The sequence below is a fragment of the Protopterus annectens genome, chromosome 8.part0 (assembly GCF_019279795.1).
Source record: "Protopterus annectens isolate FY-2018-M chromosome 8.part0, PAN1.0, whole genome shotgun sequence".
NCBI lineage: Eukaryota > Metazoa > Chordata > Ceratodontiformes > Protopteridae > Protopterus > Protopterus annectens.
The window spans coordinates 902,840,521-902,854,955 of NC_056741.1; the positions used below are offsets into that span (position 1 = coordinate 902,840,521).

Below are 14,435 nucleotides of genomic sequence, written 5' to 3' on the forward strand. Positions count from 1 at the left end.
ATTAAATGGGTTTAACATGGCGAGACAGTTTAAAATAAGCAACGGAGATATCCGTTGCTTATTTTAAAGCTGTCTCGGTATGTTAAACCCATTTAACATAGCGAGACAGTTTTTTTTTTGAAAAAAAGCAACGGAGATCGCAAGATCTCCGTTGCTTTTTACTGTTTTGCTATGTTAAATGGGTTTAACATAGCGAGACAGCTTTACAATAAGCAACGGAGATCTCCATTGCTTATTTTAAAGCTGTCTCGCTATGTTAAACCCATTTAACATAGCAAAACAGTAAAAAAAAGCAACGGAGATCTTGCGTTCTCCGTTGCTTTTGCCACAGCTCTGATGTACTGCATAGGCATGCGCAGTACATCAGAACTGCCACAGAATAGCAGACAGCTGCGGAAGGGCAGTAAAGAAGCATTATACAATGCCATTATTTAAGGAAAGTAATTATTTCTTTTCTTAAATAATGTCATTGTATAATAGCAATAACCCGCTTCTGGGTGTGGGTAATGCTGGATTTACCCACGGTTTGCTTTGTTTGGTCCCTCGGGCTTCACCTTCGGGACCAAACCACGCCAACCGTGGGTAAATCCAGCATTACCCACACCCAGGAGTGGGTTATTGCTATAATACCCAACACGGTTTCAGACCATCCCACAGTACCACCACTGCCCTACTCTCCTTTACAGACACAATCAACAAAAATCGTAACCACAACAGCCTTTCCTCTGCACTTTTTTTAGACCTATCCAAAGCTTTTGACATGGTCAACCACCACATACTCATACAAATTCTTCAATCTTTGTCACTTGAAACCAAACCTATAAACTGGTTTAAGTCCTACTTAAATAACAGACAACAACCAGTACTCTGGAACTCCACTCTATCCTCCCAACTACCTGTCAACATTGGCTTTCCCCAAGGGTCCATACTGGGTCCCCTCCTGTTTTCTTTATTAATCAATTACCTCCACCAAGTAGTTCCCCAAGCCACATGCATATACAGTACGCAGACGATTCTACACTAATTTGCTCAGCCACATCTGTATCTGATCTTCACTCCCTCACACAGCACATCTTTAATTCTGTAGAAGATTGGTTTTCCCAACGCTGTCTACTACTTAACCCATAAAAAAACTAAACTCCTCCTCTTCACACCTACCAGCAAATCTCCCCATTTAGACTTTACTATAACATCTAAAAATGGCACACCTATATCACAAGATCCTACTACCACACTGCTAGGCATTACCATTGACAACAACCTTAACTTCGATACCCATATAAGTATCACATTGAAAACTATTAACAAAAAAAATAGGCTCTCTTTACAGAATCAAACCTTTCCTTACTCAAGAATCTAGAACAGCTATAGCCCACTCCCACCTTATCTCACCCCTTCTCTATGCCTCTCCCATATTTACTAACTTATCAAAAAAGAATATCTTGAAATTAGAAAACTCCTACCACAACATAGCCAGATTTGCCACAGGCAACCCTTACAGAACCCACAACTGTACTAATTTAAAACAACTAGGCTGGCTTGAATTTCAACAGCAACTAAAACTTAATCAACTAGGCATAGCCCATCAAATTCTTTATCAACCTAACAAAACACCTATACTATCTACTCTTATTCACCCCTACCATAACCTAAAGTCCCTAAGATCTGCAAACAAACTTCTTGTAAATATTGACAAAGCAAACAACAGGGCTGGAGATTCCCTTTTCTCTAACACTGTTGGTAAAGATTGGAACTTGCTTCCCTCTGAACTTTCTACTATTCCCTCAAAGCCTCTCTTCAAAAAGAAACTCAGGCTCTACCTTAAAACACAATGGCTCTGCCCCTGTACTAATCCTGACTAACTTTATTTTCTTGACCCCTGACTAACCCCCTCATCTTTAGAACCCAAAATCTATTCATTTTTTGCATCCACTGATTTATATCTCCTTCTAATTATCTATTAAAAAAAAAAAGTGTACATATATAACTGCCATCTTCCTACTTTCCTGTATCCTTTCTCTCTCTACATTGATAGTATTCTCCATTGTATATCAAATGTTAATTTTTTTTTTTTGTCGTTTTCTCTAACTACTGTATGTTTATATGTTACTACTATGCCACAATTTATAATGTTTGAATCTATCGTTACTTGATGTATTTAGCAAGATTTTCTTTAATTTTTCACTTTAATGTTCAAGTTTGGAGCTCATCTCCCCGGGCCTCCACTGAAAATGGACATATATCCAGCTGGACTAGCCCGGTCAAAAAATGTAAAATAAAATAAATAAAATAAAATATATATATATATATATATATATATATATATATATATATATATATATATTTGTGTATGTGTGTGTATATATATATATATATATATGTGTGTGTGTGTATGATATATATGTATATATATATCTATATATATATGTATATATGTGTGTGTATGTATGTATGTATATATATATCCATTCCACCTATATACTTACACACTTGCACATATATGTGTGTGTTTGTTACGAATGTTTGTCTATACAAAGCTGTAGTTTTCTGACCTTGCCTCTCAGCATTTCAGTTAAAGAGCAAAAAACAAAACAAAAGAAAAAGGATGACAAATTTTCAATTGTAGCTAGCTGATTGCTACAACTTTGAAGTGCATTTCTTTATCGGCATTCAGAAAGGCTATGACAGAGTAGAATGCAGTAAGCATGTAGCCTGCGAGTCCGATGTCTCCTTCCCCCACCTTTGCAACACTTCTGTGTCTATACCTACACGTAAGTGATGCATATTCATAGAGATGTTACATGCACACGTGTATGAGCTAATGTAGTAGTCTGATTCTGATAAAACCAAGTACACCTGTCAGACATTTGCATAGGGATTACTGTAGTGCAAACAGAAATTCAGCCTTAGGAGTGAAGATAAACTAAGTGTGGGTAAGCTGCATGGTTGAAGGTTAATATAAATCTGAAACACTTGTGTGTGACTTCTGCTTTTGTGCATTGGCTTTCTTTCATTTTGAGTTTTGATTTCTTTACCTTACATACCTCATTTGTGATGATTGATACAGACTTATGGAGCCAACCTCAGCTGCAGATACCTTTGTCACTGACCAAAAGTCAGTGTTAGTGGTAATGGAGAGACTCCTTATAGAGTTAGCTGAGTAGTGGAGTTCACATGGTTGTGTGAAAATGTAGTCTTCTCTAAGAACAAGATATGAAACTAAACTACTTGTAATATACTTGTGCTTTACTGCAGCCATAATGGTTATTCGTGAAAGATCCAGTCTCGTGTTTTCCATCCGTCTTCAACCTTGCCTGACATTTAAGTGGAGTACTTTGATTTTCTTTTATTCATTGGTACCTCCCCTCCCACTAGTTTTTGTTGGCATTAGGGCTTTACTTTTGGCACCTTAGCTCGTCTGCCTTTTGTTAATTTCTTAACCCTTTGTGGACAACACTTCCTAACTTTTTTTGAATTATTAGGAAAAAAATGTAAAAGTATAAATAATGAAGTATTAAATAGAGGTTTGTCTTTCCTGTAGTTTAGTCGTTACAACCTGTCTTGTTTTTTTCTCTTGTTCTTGCTGTTATGTCTGATAGGCTTTCTGGTTTTAAGTGCTGTATGGAATGTGGGCATAAAATCCCATCTTTTGATGTACATAATAAATGTGTATATTGTTGTCAGCCTGTGACATCTGTGAAGGCTTTAAATCCCAGGGCCATAGCTGACCAGAGAAACCAATTCTTCGAAAGCTGTTGCCTTCTTCCTCCTCCTCTTCTTCTCCAGAGGCTCAAGCCCCCTCTAAATCTAAGAGTGGCTCTTCTGGGCTGAAGAAATGCATTCACAAGACTTCTAGGACCACTTCGGAGCCGCCTGCAATATTATCGAGACCTTCGGATCCGAAGTTGTCTGATCATAGGCCTACTTCAGCTCCTGTGGATCCAGAATGTCATCTTTTGGAGCCTGCAGGAAGTACGTTGGCCTTTACATCTCTCAGACCTTCTGCTCCTTCCTCGGATCCAAGAGCCTGGAGTCAAACTCCTGATGTATTCATTAGGTCAGTATCTCCAAAAATTATGCAAACTCCTACCAGACATTCAAGACCCATTCAAGACCGGAATCGGTGGGTTCCTCCAGATCCTCCAGGAGCCTCTCTGAAATCGATATGAACAAATTGATGCAGAGGTTCCTACTCTCTACAATCTTGGATCTGTGAATGCTCCGGTGTCCTAAGTCAGATCTCCTTCTGAGATCTGACCTCCCATTTCTGAGCCCAAGGATCGTGGTCACTAGAGAGAGTTGGCATCTGATCCAAGGAAAATTGGTTTCCTCCACTCCAACGGTTACCCCGACTGGCTGAGCTCTGAGATGTGGCATCAGATCCATGGGTAGGGCTTCGGGTTCCATCCTTGTCAGAGCTATCCCTTCACCTTGGCCCTTCAGCACCTGACAGCTCAGGTCTGATTTTCCCTGAAGATCTTGGATCCATGGGTGTCCCACCTCATTCCTCTTCAAATGCTTCGGCTCTGAGAAGGTTGGAGAGGGTGTCTCTGGATCAGGCGATCTTCCAGGTGGTGGAAAAAGAGTCTTCTCTTCTCACAGAGAACCCGCCCCTCAGATCTCCGATCCTCCCCGTTGGCCTTCACTGGTTCGGACTTCTGAGCTCATCATACCTGTTCATGGTCAGCCTGCCTCAACAAGCCTCCAAGACTTGCCTGTAGAAGGGAACCCTTTCTTCTGATACCTCCCATGATCATCCCGCGGAGGAGGTACCTTGCAAGAAGACATGCAAATGGAGGTGCATAAACTCTCCTCTGGAGTCTCTCACCGAAAACACAGACTTTGATGAGGAAGATGCATCCCTACAATCACCACTGGAAGATGTCTCCTTTGGAGACATACTAGAGATCCTTAGACAAGAGGTGGTTGGTCAGCCCAAAATCCCTCTTCTGAAGAATCTGTGTTTTTGGTGGCTTTTGGGCCAGGTCTGTCTACATCTTGGGGGCACCCCTCAGCTGGCAACCTTATAGATTGTCTCCCGCTGGGTGTGGAATGAGCTGGACATGATGGAACCAAAACGTCCAGACAAGTTTGTGTTCCTCCATTGACCACCTTATTGTAGCAGGGGCAATACTTGTAGATGCTATGGTCATGGTAACCTCCCCTATTTTGATTTCCTGTTTCCTATCTGTAAGCCAGTTAGCAATCCAGTGGGTGACATGGCTTTATTCCTAGTTTGTTTAGCTTTTCTACTGTGCTTTAGTGGGGAATTGTGTCAAAAGTTTTAGCCAAGTTCAAGTATGGGGTGTGTGCTGTTTTGCTTTCATCCATTGCTTTAGTGACCTTGAGTCAGCATGACCTGACCTTGCGAATGCAAAGCGAGACAGGTCCAGTGTTAGGAAGTTCTCTATGTCCTGGCTGATTAATTCCATGGTAAGACTTTCTATGGCTATGCATATGAGGCTGGTCAGACTTGTAGATCTTTAATTGCTTGTTTCTGTGGAAGGTCCTCCCTTATGCAGGGAAATGTCTAGCTGTTCTCCTTTCGCTTTGTACAAAACTTGTACTGAGGCTGAAGAGTGTTAATGATGTGGCTAAATCATGCTCTCATGTTTTGTTTGTGTGGGAGTGGCAAACTCGATTTGAGAGAGATAAGAGGGAGCGACGTATTTTGGGTAGAGGAGGCAGAGCTCCACAGTTGGTCTTGTAATGGCCGGGTTTGAATCCAAGCTGGATCTAGTAACCCACAGGTTGAAGCAGACAAGTATCTCTAGTTATGTTAAGTACTTAACTTTCACATTTGTTTACTGTTGCCCTTTAAAAACTCAAGCCATGCATTTTGGTCAGCTTTAATCTTATTGGATATTTTTTTGCTGTCTTTGACCGTACTTTGTAGTTTTGTTAGTGTAAATGTTAGAGTAACTCAATTCTGTAATCTCTTCTCCTTTCCTTTTTATGTATGCATGTATGTATTTATTTATTTCAGATGTTCAAGAATGTACTGGAGTACAGCTGATGCCAGACGGAGGTGCAAGTACACTTGCCGGATAACAGAATATCGTCCTGCAGTGGTAGTAAAGGAAGTTGAAAGTCCTGTAGATCAGGGGGACAACCACACCATTGTGCACAGTCCAAATGCATCAGCAGGTATAATAGTAGAACTGTGTCATATAGTTCTGAAATTCATATAAGAGGTGAATGTGTCTTACTTGCAAACAGGTGTGATACATACTTGAAATGCATAAATAAGGAAACATTTAATGAATTTTATATTTTAAGGTTGGTCATAATAGGAGATGGACTCGAATAAATTTTATGTAGAAGTCCAAGCTGCAGGCAGTATCATTGCAGTCACCTAATGTAGGATGCTTCTTTTTTTAATTGGTCTTATATTGAAAAACAACTTTCAAATTCCCAACTAGTGACATTGAAATAAATCATCTGGTTGTGTTATGTTTTGCCACCTCCTCATAAAATAGTCATTTTTGTTGGTGCAAAAATGAGGGGCTGGCTGCTGGTGTTCTCCAAGACTTTGCAAGGGCAATAGTAATAAAAGGATGGGGAACACTGATGTTCTTCTGTTCTCATGTTGCAGTATTCTCACATGTGGAATCCTCCACCTCAGGCAACCTGAACTTCCGGCTCATACTAAAGCTTAGCCTAGCAGCTGTAAGGTGCATGGGATGTCACACACAGAGACCATAAACTGTGGGCCATAAATATGGCATACACATGCACAGACCTCAGAACTTCTCTACCGCGGTCGAATGTCATCTTGCTCATTCAGCTCTGCATTACTGACTCCAACAAAGATAAGTACCCCATTGGGGAATTGTTTTCTACTTTTGGCCAAGGCTTAGGTTGCTGTATAGATTTTATTTTGCTGATTCTGTCCATGTCATCTAGGAAGGGAAAATTAAGTGCGGTCATCAATTTCCACACAGACAGTCATGACCTCTGGTTGATGTTCTTCATGTTTCACTGTTGCAGTCATCACATTTGGGTTATCTGCCTGCAGGTAGCCCTCAGCCAGCCTGAATACCAGAGTCTTGGATTCCTGCGTCAGATGCTGTCTCTTCTTCCATGACGTCAGGTCGTCAGGGGTATAAAACATGCAGCCAACACCATTACATCAGTCTTTCTTGCCGCACGGTGCCCAAAGGAGAAGCAGTTCCCAAGTGCCGGTTGGCCAACTCTTGAAATTTTCATTTTCGCGTTTCAGAACCAAAGTCTTCAAAAAAATCTAAGTACCCCGGATGGGGATCCTTTTTCTTGCTCTTAACCGATGTCAGTAAAAGTTAATTGTCTTACCTGTGGAAAGCAAATACCTCATAAAGATTTTCATTCGTACTACATTCCTTGCTTAGGCCCAGACCACAATGTCCGCCTCTGTCAGTTTTGTGCCTTTTTCAACCCCCGAACTATTCGTCTTCTGGCTGTATTTGCAGCAAATTATTTTGGTACTCTGTATAACTATCCAGAAATGGCTTTGATAAGCCATCCGACTACCGATATTCCAAAAAAATTAAGGATGAAGACAGAGACAGACTGCATAGGTCTAAAACTGCCGACGATGCTTCCGTTAAGCTAGTCGCCAGTCCGCTGGTACAAAGTGAGGCGCTTTCGCAGCCCCTGATACCCGCTACCTCAGATTCGCAGGTCTCTGCTGACACCATTCGGTATGCCACGAGATGCTTCTTCAACTATGGAACCTGTGGATGTCTCTACCTTGGATGGGTCCGGAGCCGCTGTGCAGGCACCGGCTTCTGAGGATGTATTCAGGCCTACAGACTTGCATTTTAAACCGACGCCGTCATCTTCATCAAGGCCTAAAACTGGACCCACACCTAGAAAAAAGATGTCCAAACTGCATGCTCAGGCCCATATGCCTAAAAAACAAATTCTTAGAATGGCTGTTGACCTTATTACCTTAATTAGGGGAAGCCAGCCTCTAAGAGACCTAAAACTGATTTTCCTTCTGATTCTTCTGATCAGGAATCCGATATTTCTGTTACTTCTGATTATGAGGATTCTGATGCAGAGGATTCCATTTTCTCTGCTTTCCCTCCAGAAGATTTTTCTTTTGATGAAACCTTGCACACTCTTAGGGAGCATTTCTGCTTGGAAAGCCAAGATTACTCTGACTCCAAAAAAAGGCTTAGGGAAATTTTACTCCTCCCTCAACACAGGCCTTTAGCTATACCTCCTGTTCTGGACATTGTAGATGATGCTTTATTGGAGTCTAGCCTTTCCCCAGACACTTTCCCTCCAGCTCCCAGAAAACCTGACCGGTATTATAGAGTACCTGACTCTCTCAAGTTCCTCTTCAAGAATCCTACTGCCGATGCTGAGACCATTTCCCAAGGACCAAAGGGCATTAAGGCAACTGCTGCCAAAAACCCTACCCCTTCTGATAGAGATTCTAGAGCCTTGGACAGATTGGTTAAGAAGGTATATACTTCTGCTACTTTGGCCATTAGGACTTTAAATTGCTAGTTTCATATGTTAAAGTACCAGCAGCATATTACGGGACTACTTAAACAAAAAATGATGTTGATTCCTGACTGTGCCGAACACAAAGAATTACAGGATTTAATGCATTCTGCAGAACAAGTTGGTAACCATATTTTGCAATGTGGTTTTGACTCTCTAGAAGCATGTTCCAGGGCTGCTGTCACTCTGTACTAAGAAGCCATGCTTGGCTTAAGGAGAAAAACTTGCCAGATCATGTTAAAGCTAAATTACTGGATGCTCCCGATCATGTTAAAGCTAAATTACTGGATGCTTCCTTAAACCAAGACCACCTGTTTGGCAACAAAGCAGAAGTCGTCCTCAATAAGATGGAGGAAAAAGCTAAATCTATGCAAACTGTTAAATATTTCCTGCAAGTACAGCCTCCCAGATTTAGTAGGCATTGGCCTTCAAAGAATTGGTCCTTTCCAGCCTCTTTCAGGCTTTCTCAGTCCAAACCTAGGAACAGTAGATCACCTAGATTACAGTCTCAGGTTATGCACAGGCCTAAGCAGTGGGGGGCTCCCACTTCCAAAGCAGGGAGTAGTAAGACCCCCACCACTGAAAAATAGCACAATGACTTAACCTTAACCCTTCCAAGCCCTGCTCAACTGCCTGCTCCCTTAGGAGGAAAGCTCACCCTGCATGCAAAAAACTGGGAACTCATTACCCAGGACAAATGGGTTTTGAATATAGTTTCCCAAGGATACAGATTCCACTTCCACACCCTACCAGCCCCAAACGGTTGGCTAGACCTACCCCCAAATCAGTGGGCAGAGACTTTACAGCAGGTTCTCTCTCTTCCAAGGTTTTTATTCAAGACTTTTCCTGGTACCCAGAAAAGACAGCTCCTGGCATCCTATCCTGGACCTCTCTATTCTAAATACCTTTTTGGTAATCCCAAAATTCGAAATCCTAGCACTTCAACAGCTGTTTCCTATGCTAGGCAAAGATGCCTGGTTGGCAATCTTAGACTTAAATGAAGCTTACCTGCACATTCCAATAAGGGAATCTTGCAGGAAATACCTACGCTTCAGGGCAGGCTCCATGCACTATCAGTTTTCTGCACGTCCCTTTGGCTTATCAACTCTGCCCAGGGTATTCACAAAGTGTCTAGCTCCAGCCATTGCATTTTGCAGGCAGAGAAATATTCATATATACCCATACTTGGACCATTGTTTGATTCAGGCAGAAAGCCAGGACTTGCTATTAAAATATCTGGCATTCGTAAAGAACTTCTAACCTCACTGGGGTACACTATAAATGAAAAGAAATTGCACCTAGTACGCTGCCAACAGATTGTATTCCTGGGAGCAAGCTTGAACACAACTTCCCGGATGGCTTTCCTCACTCCAGAGAAACAAGTTTATTTGACAGCCTACTTCAAACTACTGGCCACAAAGACCCAGCTATCTGCAAGGAAAATTCTGCAAGCCCTGTGGTTCATGGCCTCCTGCATTCTACTAATTCCATATGCAAGACTGCATATGAGGAAACTACAATTGTATCTAAAATGCCTATGGTGTCAACATTCTCAGGACTGGAATCAATGATTCCTATCATTCCTTGTATAAAGACAGAGTTCCTTTGGTGGGCAGAGGCCTGCTACCACAACAAGGGTCTCCCTTTCACTCTACCCCTTGCCGACCAAACCCTAACAGACACATCATACTATGCATGGGGGGCTCCCTTGGCGCAGGGCATTGCATTCAGGGCAAATGGAGCCCAAGACAGATGTACCTCCATATCAAGCAAGGAGAAATGTTAGCTGTACAGAATTCCCTGACAGCCTTCCAAGTCCACATTCTTCCAGGACAATTATTGGTAAAGACAGACAACACCACAGTTATGTGGTACATAAACAAGCAAGGGGGGAACCCATTCATACCCTCTCTGCAGACTAGCCATGGCTCTGTGGAACACAGCCTTGACCTACCAAGTGCACCTACAGGCTCAATTCTGTGGCAGGCGACCTAAGCAGAAATCTGATTGACCCACACAAATGGAAACTGGAACCAAAAATATTCAACCTCTTAAGGAACAAGTGGGGGACTCCAGAGATAGACCTGTTTGCCTCCCCTCATAACTACCAATTGGACAACTTCTGCACAAGGACTTCCCACAGTCAAGCTTGGAAAGTGGATGCCCTGTCCTTTACGTTGGAAAGCCTCTTGGTTTATGCCTTTCCCCCTCTGCCTCTCCTCTCAAAGGTTCTGCTAAAGATCAAATAGGACAAGCCAAAGGCAATACTGATTGCACCAGACTGGCCCCTCCAGCACTGGTTCCCCCTCTTGCACAGTATGACACTGCTGGGACCATGGCACTTGCCTCGGACCCCTTCCCTGCTGTCCCAGCAGGCGGGCCAGATTCTGCACCTCCAGTTTCAAACCCTGAACCTTGCAGCTTGGCTAATTCCTTGAGCTCTCCAATCGCATCCCTCAGTAAGCAGGTGCTAGATGTTATTCTGGAGGCAAGGAGGCCTAGTACTAGAAATTCCTATGCTGAAAAGTGTAAAAGATACTGTTCCTGAAGCCAGACTCAGGGGATGGGCACAACAGTGCCCAGCGCACCTCATATACTTCAGTACTTAACAGAAATGCTCCACAAGGGCCTATCCTTCTCGTCAATTAAAATTCATACCTCTGCCATTTCAGCACATTATAATACTGAACCCACCCCTCTTCTCTCACCCCTTGCTAAATCAATTCCTCAGAGGGGCCAAAAAATTTAAGACCCCCAGTAGAGCCCCTACTCCAGCCTGGGACCTTAACTTTTTATTGGAAAAGCTCACTCTCCCTCCTTTTGAGCCAGCTACAACTGCAGAGTTGAAATTCCTTTCTTGGAAAACAGCCTTCCTTCTAGCCATCACTTCACCAAGAAACGTGTCTGAATTACAGGCCCTCATGGCAGTGAAGCCCTTCATTATCTTCCATGCAGACAGGGTTTCCCTCGGGACCAATCCTTCCTTTATGCCCAAGGTGGTGTCTAGTGTAGCCCTAAATCAGTCCATTCATTTACCTACCTTTTTCCCGAATCCACATAAAGGCGGACAAATACTGCACTCTTTGGATGTGCACAGACAACTTAGATTTTGTTTGGACAGGGCTAAGCCTCTCAGAAAATCTGAACAGATGCTAGTTGGCTTTGCTGCAGGGGCAGAGGAGAAGGCCATTTCAAAGCAAACCATTTCTTAATGGATAGCCCATTGCATTCATTTTTTCTATAAGCACAGTGGAAAACCTACCCCACAGAGGATAAGATCACATTCCACCAGGGCTGCATCTACCTCTACAGCCTTTCTAAGAGGAGTCGCTACCAGGGACATCCTAGAAGCTGCTACCTGAAGCTCTGTACATACCTTTACCAAGCATTACCACTTGCCTATTTTTTCTAAATCCAGAGCTGGTTTTGCTTCTGCAGTTTTGCAGGGCTTAATAGCTGGCCCTAATGCTCTCTAACTTCCTCCTCCCTTCCTTAGCTTTGAGAATCTACCCAAATGTGATGACTGCAACAGTGATGAAGACTAGGTAAAAACCAAAGCCAAAACCGGTCTGTTTTGCTTACTGAAGTTCTTTACATGTTTTACTAATTAAATTAGTTTTCACAGCTCACAGTTGCTGGCTTCTTTTTTTTGTGGAATCTACATTTGCTCTAGCCGTGCAATAGCTTCCGTGCAGGGGAAGGCTTTTGGATAAGTATGCTCTAGACCTAGTCTCCCAGGCCTCAACACTGTTCTCCTCAATGCCAGATCCTTAAAATAAACCTCAGGTTGCCTCTGATGTTGGTGAAGCCTACTAGCCCGCTTTTTAGTTTTAGCACTCCTCTGATGTTCATCGTGTTACCCTGCTGCAGTCATCACACTTGGGTTATCCTGTCGTCAGGCGGTCCCGCAGTCAGCCGGAATTCCAAAGTCTTGGCCCGGCGTCGGTTGCTGTCGCTTCTTCCCTGACGTCAGTGTGCCAGGGGTATATATAATGCATCCGACGCCATTTTCTTCAGTCTTTCTTGCCGTGCTGTGCGCAAAGCAGAAGTAGTTCGCAAGTGCCGGTCGGCCGACTCCTGAGATTTTCGAAGTCGAATTTCAGATCCGAAGTCTTCAATAAAGCTAAGTACCCCGTTGGGGAAACTTTTCTTGTGTCAGACCGATGTCAGTAAAAGTTGACAATGGTATTTCTTGTGGGAAGCAAATACCTCATAAGGATTTTCATTCTTACAGCATACCTTGCCTAGGCCCAGACCACGACGTCACTGGTTGTCGTTTTTGTGCTAGGTTTAATAGGCGTACTATAAAAAGACGCTTTGACTCGGATGACACTACTTCGGTAGAAAATTTAACTACACAATGCCATCGGAGCAGCCGACTACCAGCGTGCACAAAAAATGCAAGGATAAGGACAGGCAGCCTAGACCCAGCCAGACTCCGAGGCCTCGGCTGGACCGGTCTTCAGTGAGGCTCCAACGCAGCCCCTGACTACCGCAGATTTGGAACCCAAGACCGCTTCGGAGCCTTAGGCGGAGAATGCTAGGCCAACGCAGCCATTTTGTTTAGCCTCTACCGACAACACTGCAGAAAGAGATGTTGGTGCTGCAGAAACACCTTCGGTTTATGAAGGAGTCTTCAGACCGACGACGCTCACCATAAAAATGTATCCTAAGCTTAAGACTCCTATTAAACCTAAAAAGACTGCACTTCAGTCTCCAGTTCAAGGCCCCATGCCTAAGAAACAGATGCTTAACTCATTAACCCCGAGTACCTTCTCATGGTGCGTCTGTGCCTAGCACCGAGCGCACCATGAGAAGATACTAATTGCAAGCTGTTATCCCCGAGTGCATTCCACAAGCGTGGGAAACTTTATTGTACATTTGTAGATCAGCTTAATGTGAAACACACTGAAATCGTAACTGAACTTGTAATTTATCTTATGCAGCTACGTTTCAGTGTGTTTTTACATTAGGCCTACATTTAACTTTCATTAGAAAATCTACTTACAAAATAGTCGCTAAAGCAAGTGGTGGCAGCCAATCGGAATCTTGCATTCCAAGCCACCACTTGCATCACATCTCCACCCCCAACGTGAATTTCTTTTGTTTTCCCCCAAATAAATAGAGGGTCCAGCAGCAGGTCTGTCCTTTTCTTCTGCAAATATTTGTCGATTTTACCTGCTACTGGATCCCTCAAAAGTTATTTTGTGGACTCTCGGTTTGCACACATCGCTGGAGCTAGAAGAAGTTTGCCGGTTCAGCTTTCCTGGTTCGGATTTACCATTCAGCTTTGCTGCTGAGTTTATAAGGTAAAATTTGAATAAATGATTTTAAATATATTGGCCTGAGGAAGATTGTGGTTGAAACCGCTTGCCTTTTATTCTAATTAAAGTTTTGAATCCGCCTAACACTTGTCCTCCATTCATTTTGGACTTATGATACAAGCTATAGTTAGGTGGTGAAGGAGTGTGGCTACGGACATCATTGTTATTTGCACGCATACATTTTTTCAAACTTTACCGGTGTTGTTGTGAATTAAGTTATCTGTCTGCAAACTGAATACTATTGCGCTTGAAAAGCTGTGGAAGCTACCGTTTCATTGTTATTTTACCAGCGTTTATACAGTATTGTTGCTGCCATTTGGATAACAGCTACGAATTGTTTAACTTTAACAGCTTTGTGTGCCGGTGTTGTGTTTAGTGTTTATCTCCCTGTGAGCTGAAGAGCTGCGGAAGCTGCTGATTTATTGCTGTTCTATCAGTGCTTATAAACTATCGTAGCTACTCTTGGACATAGCCATGAACTGCATAATTTTACTTGCGTTTTTGAGTGCCGGGTTACCGTTTGGAGTTGTGCCTTCACATTTCGCTTTGCTGACTCGTTTTGGTGTTGAATGAATGATTGTTATCCTCTTCTGGGTGAGGCAATTCACGTTACTTCGT

At 42.9% G+C, this 14,435-nt stretch overlaps 1 protein-coding gene across 1 annotated transcript in view; it reads left to right on the top strand.

The window, feature by feature from the left end:
• Positions 1–14,435, top strand: part of KMT2B (lysine methyltransferase 2B) — a gene marked incomplete in the record, with an annotated part of 4,527,268 nt that overhangs the window by 3,393,892 nt on the left and 1,118,941 nt on the right. The window contains 1 exon segment of the mRNA XM_044079325.1: positions 5,987–6,147. Coding sequence (XP_043935260.1) covers positions 5,987–6,147 — 161 coding nt within the window.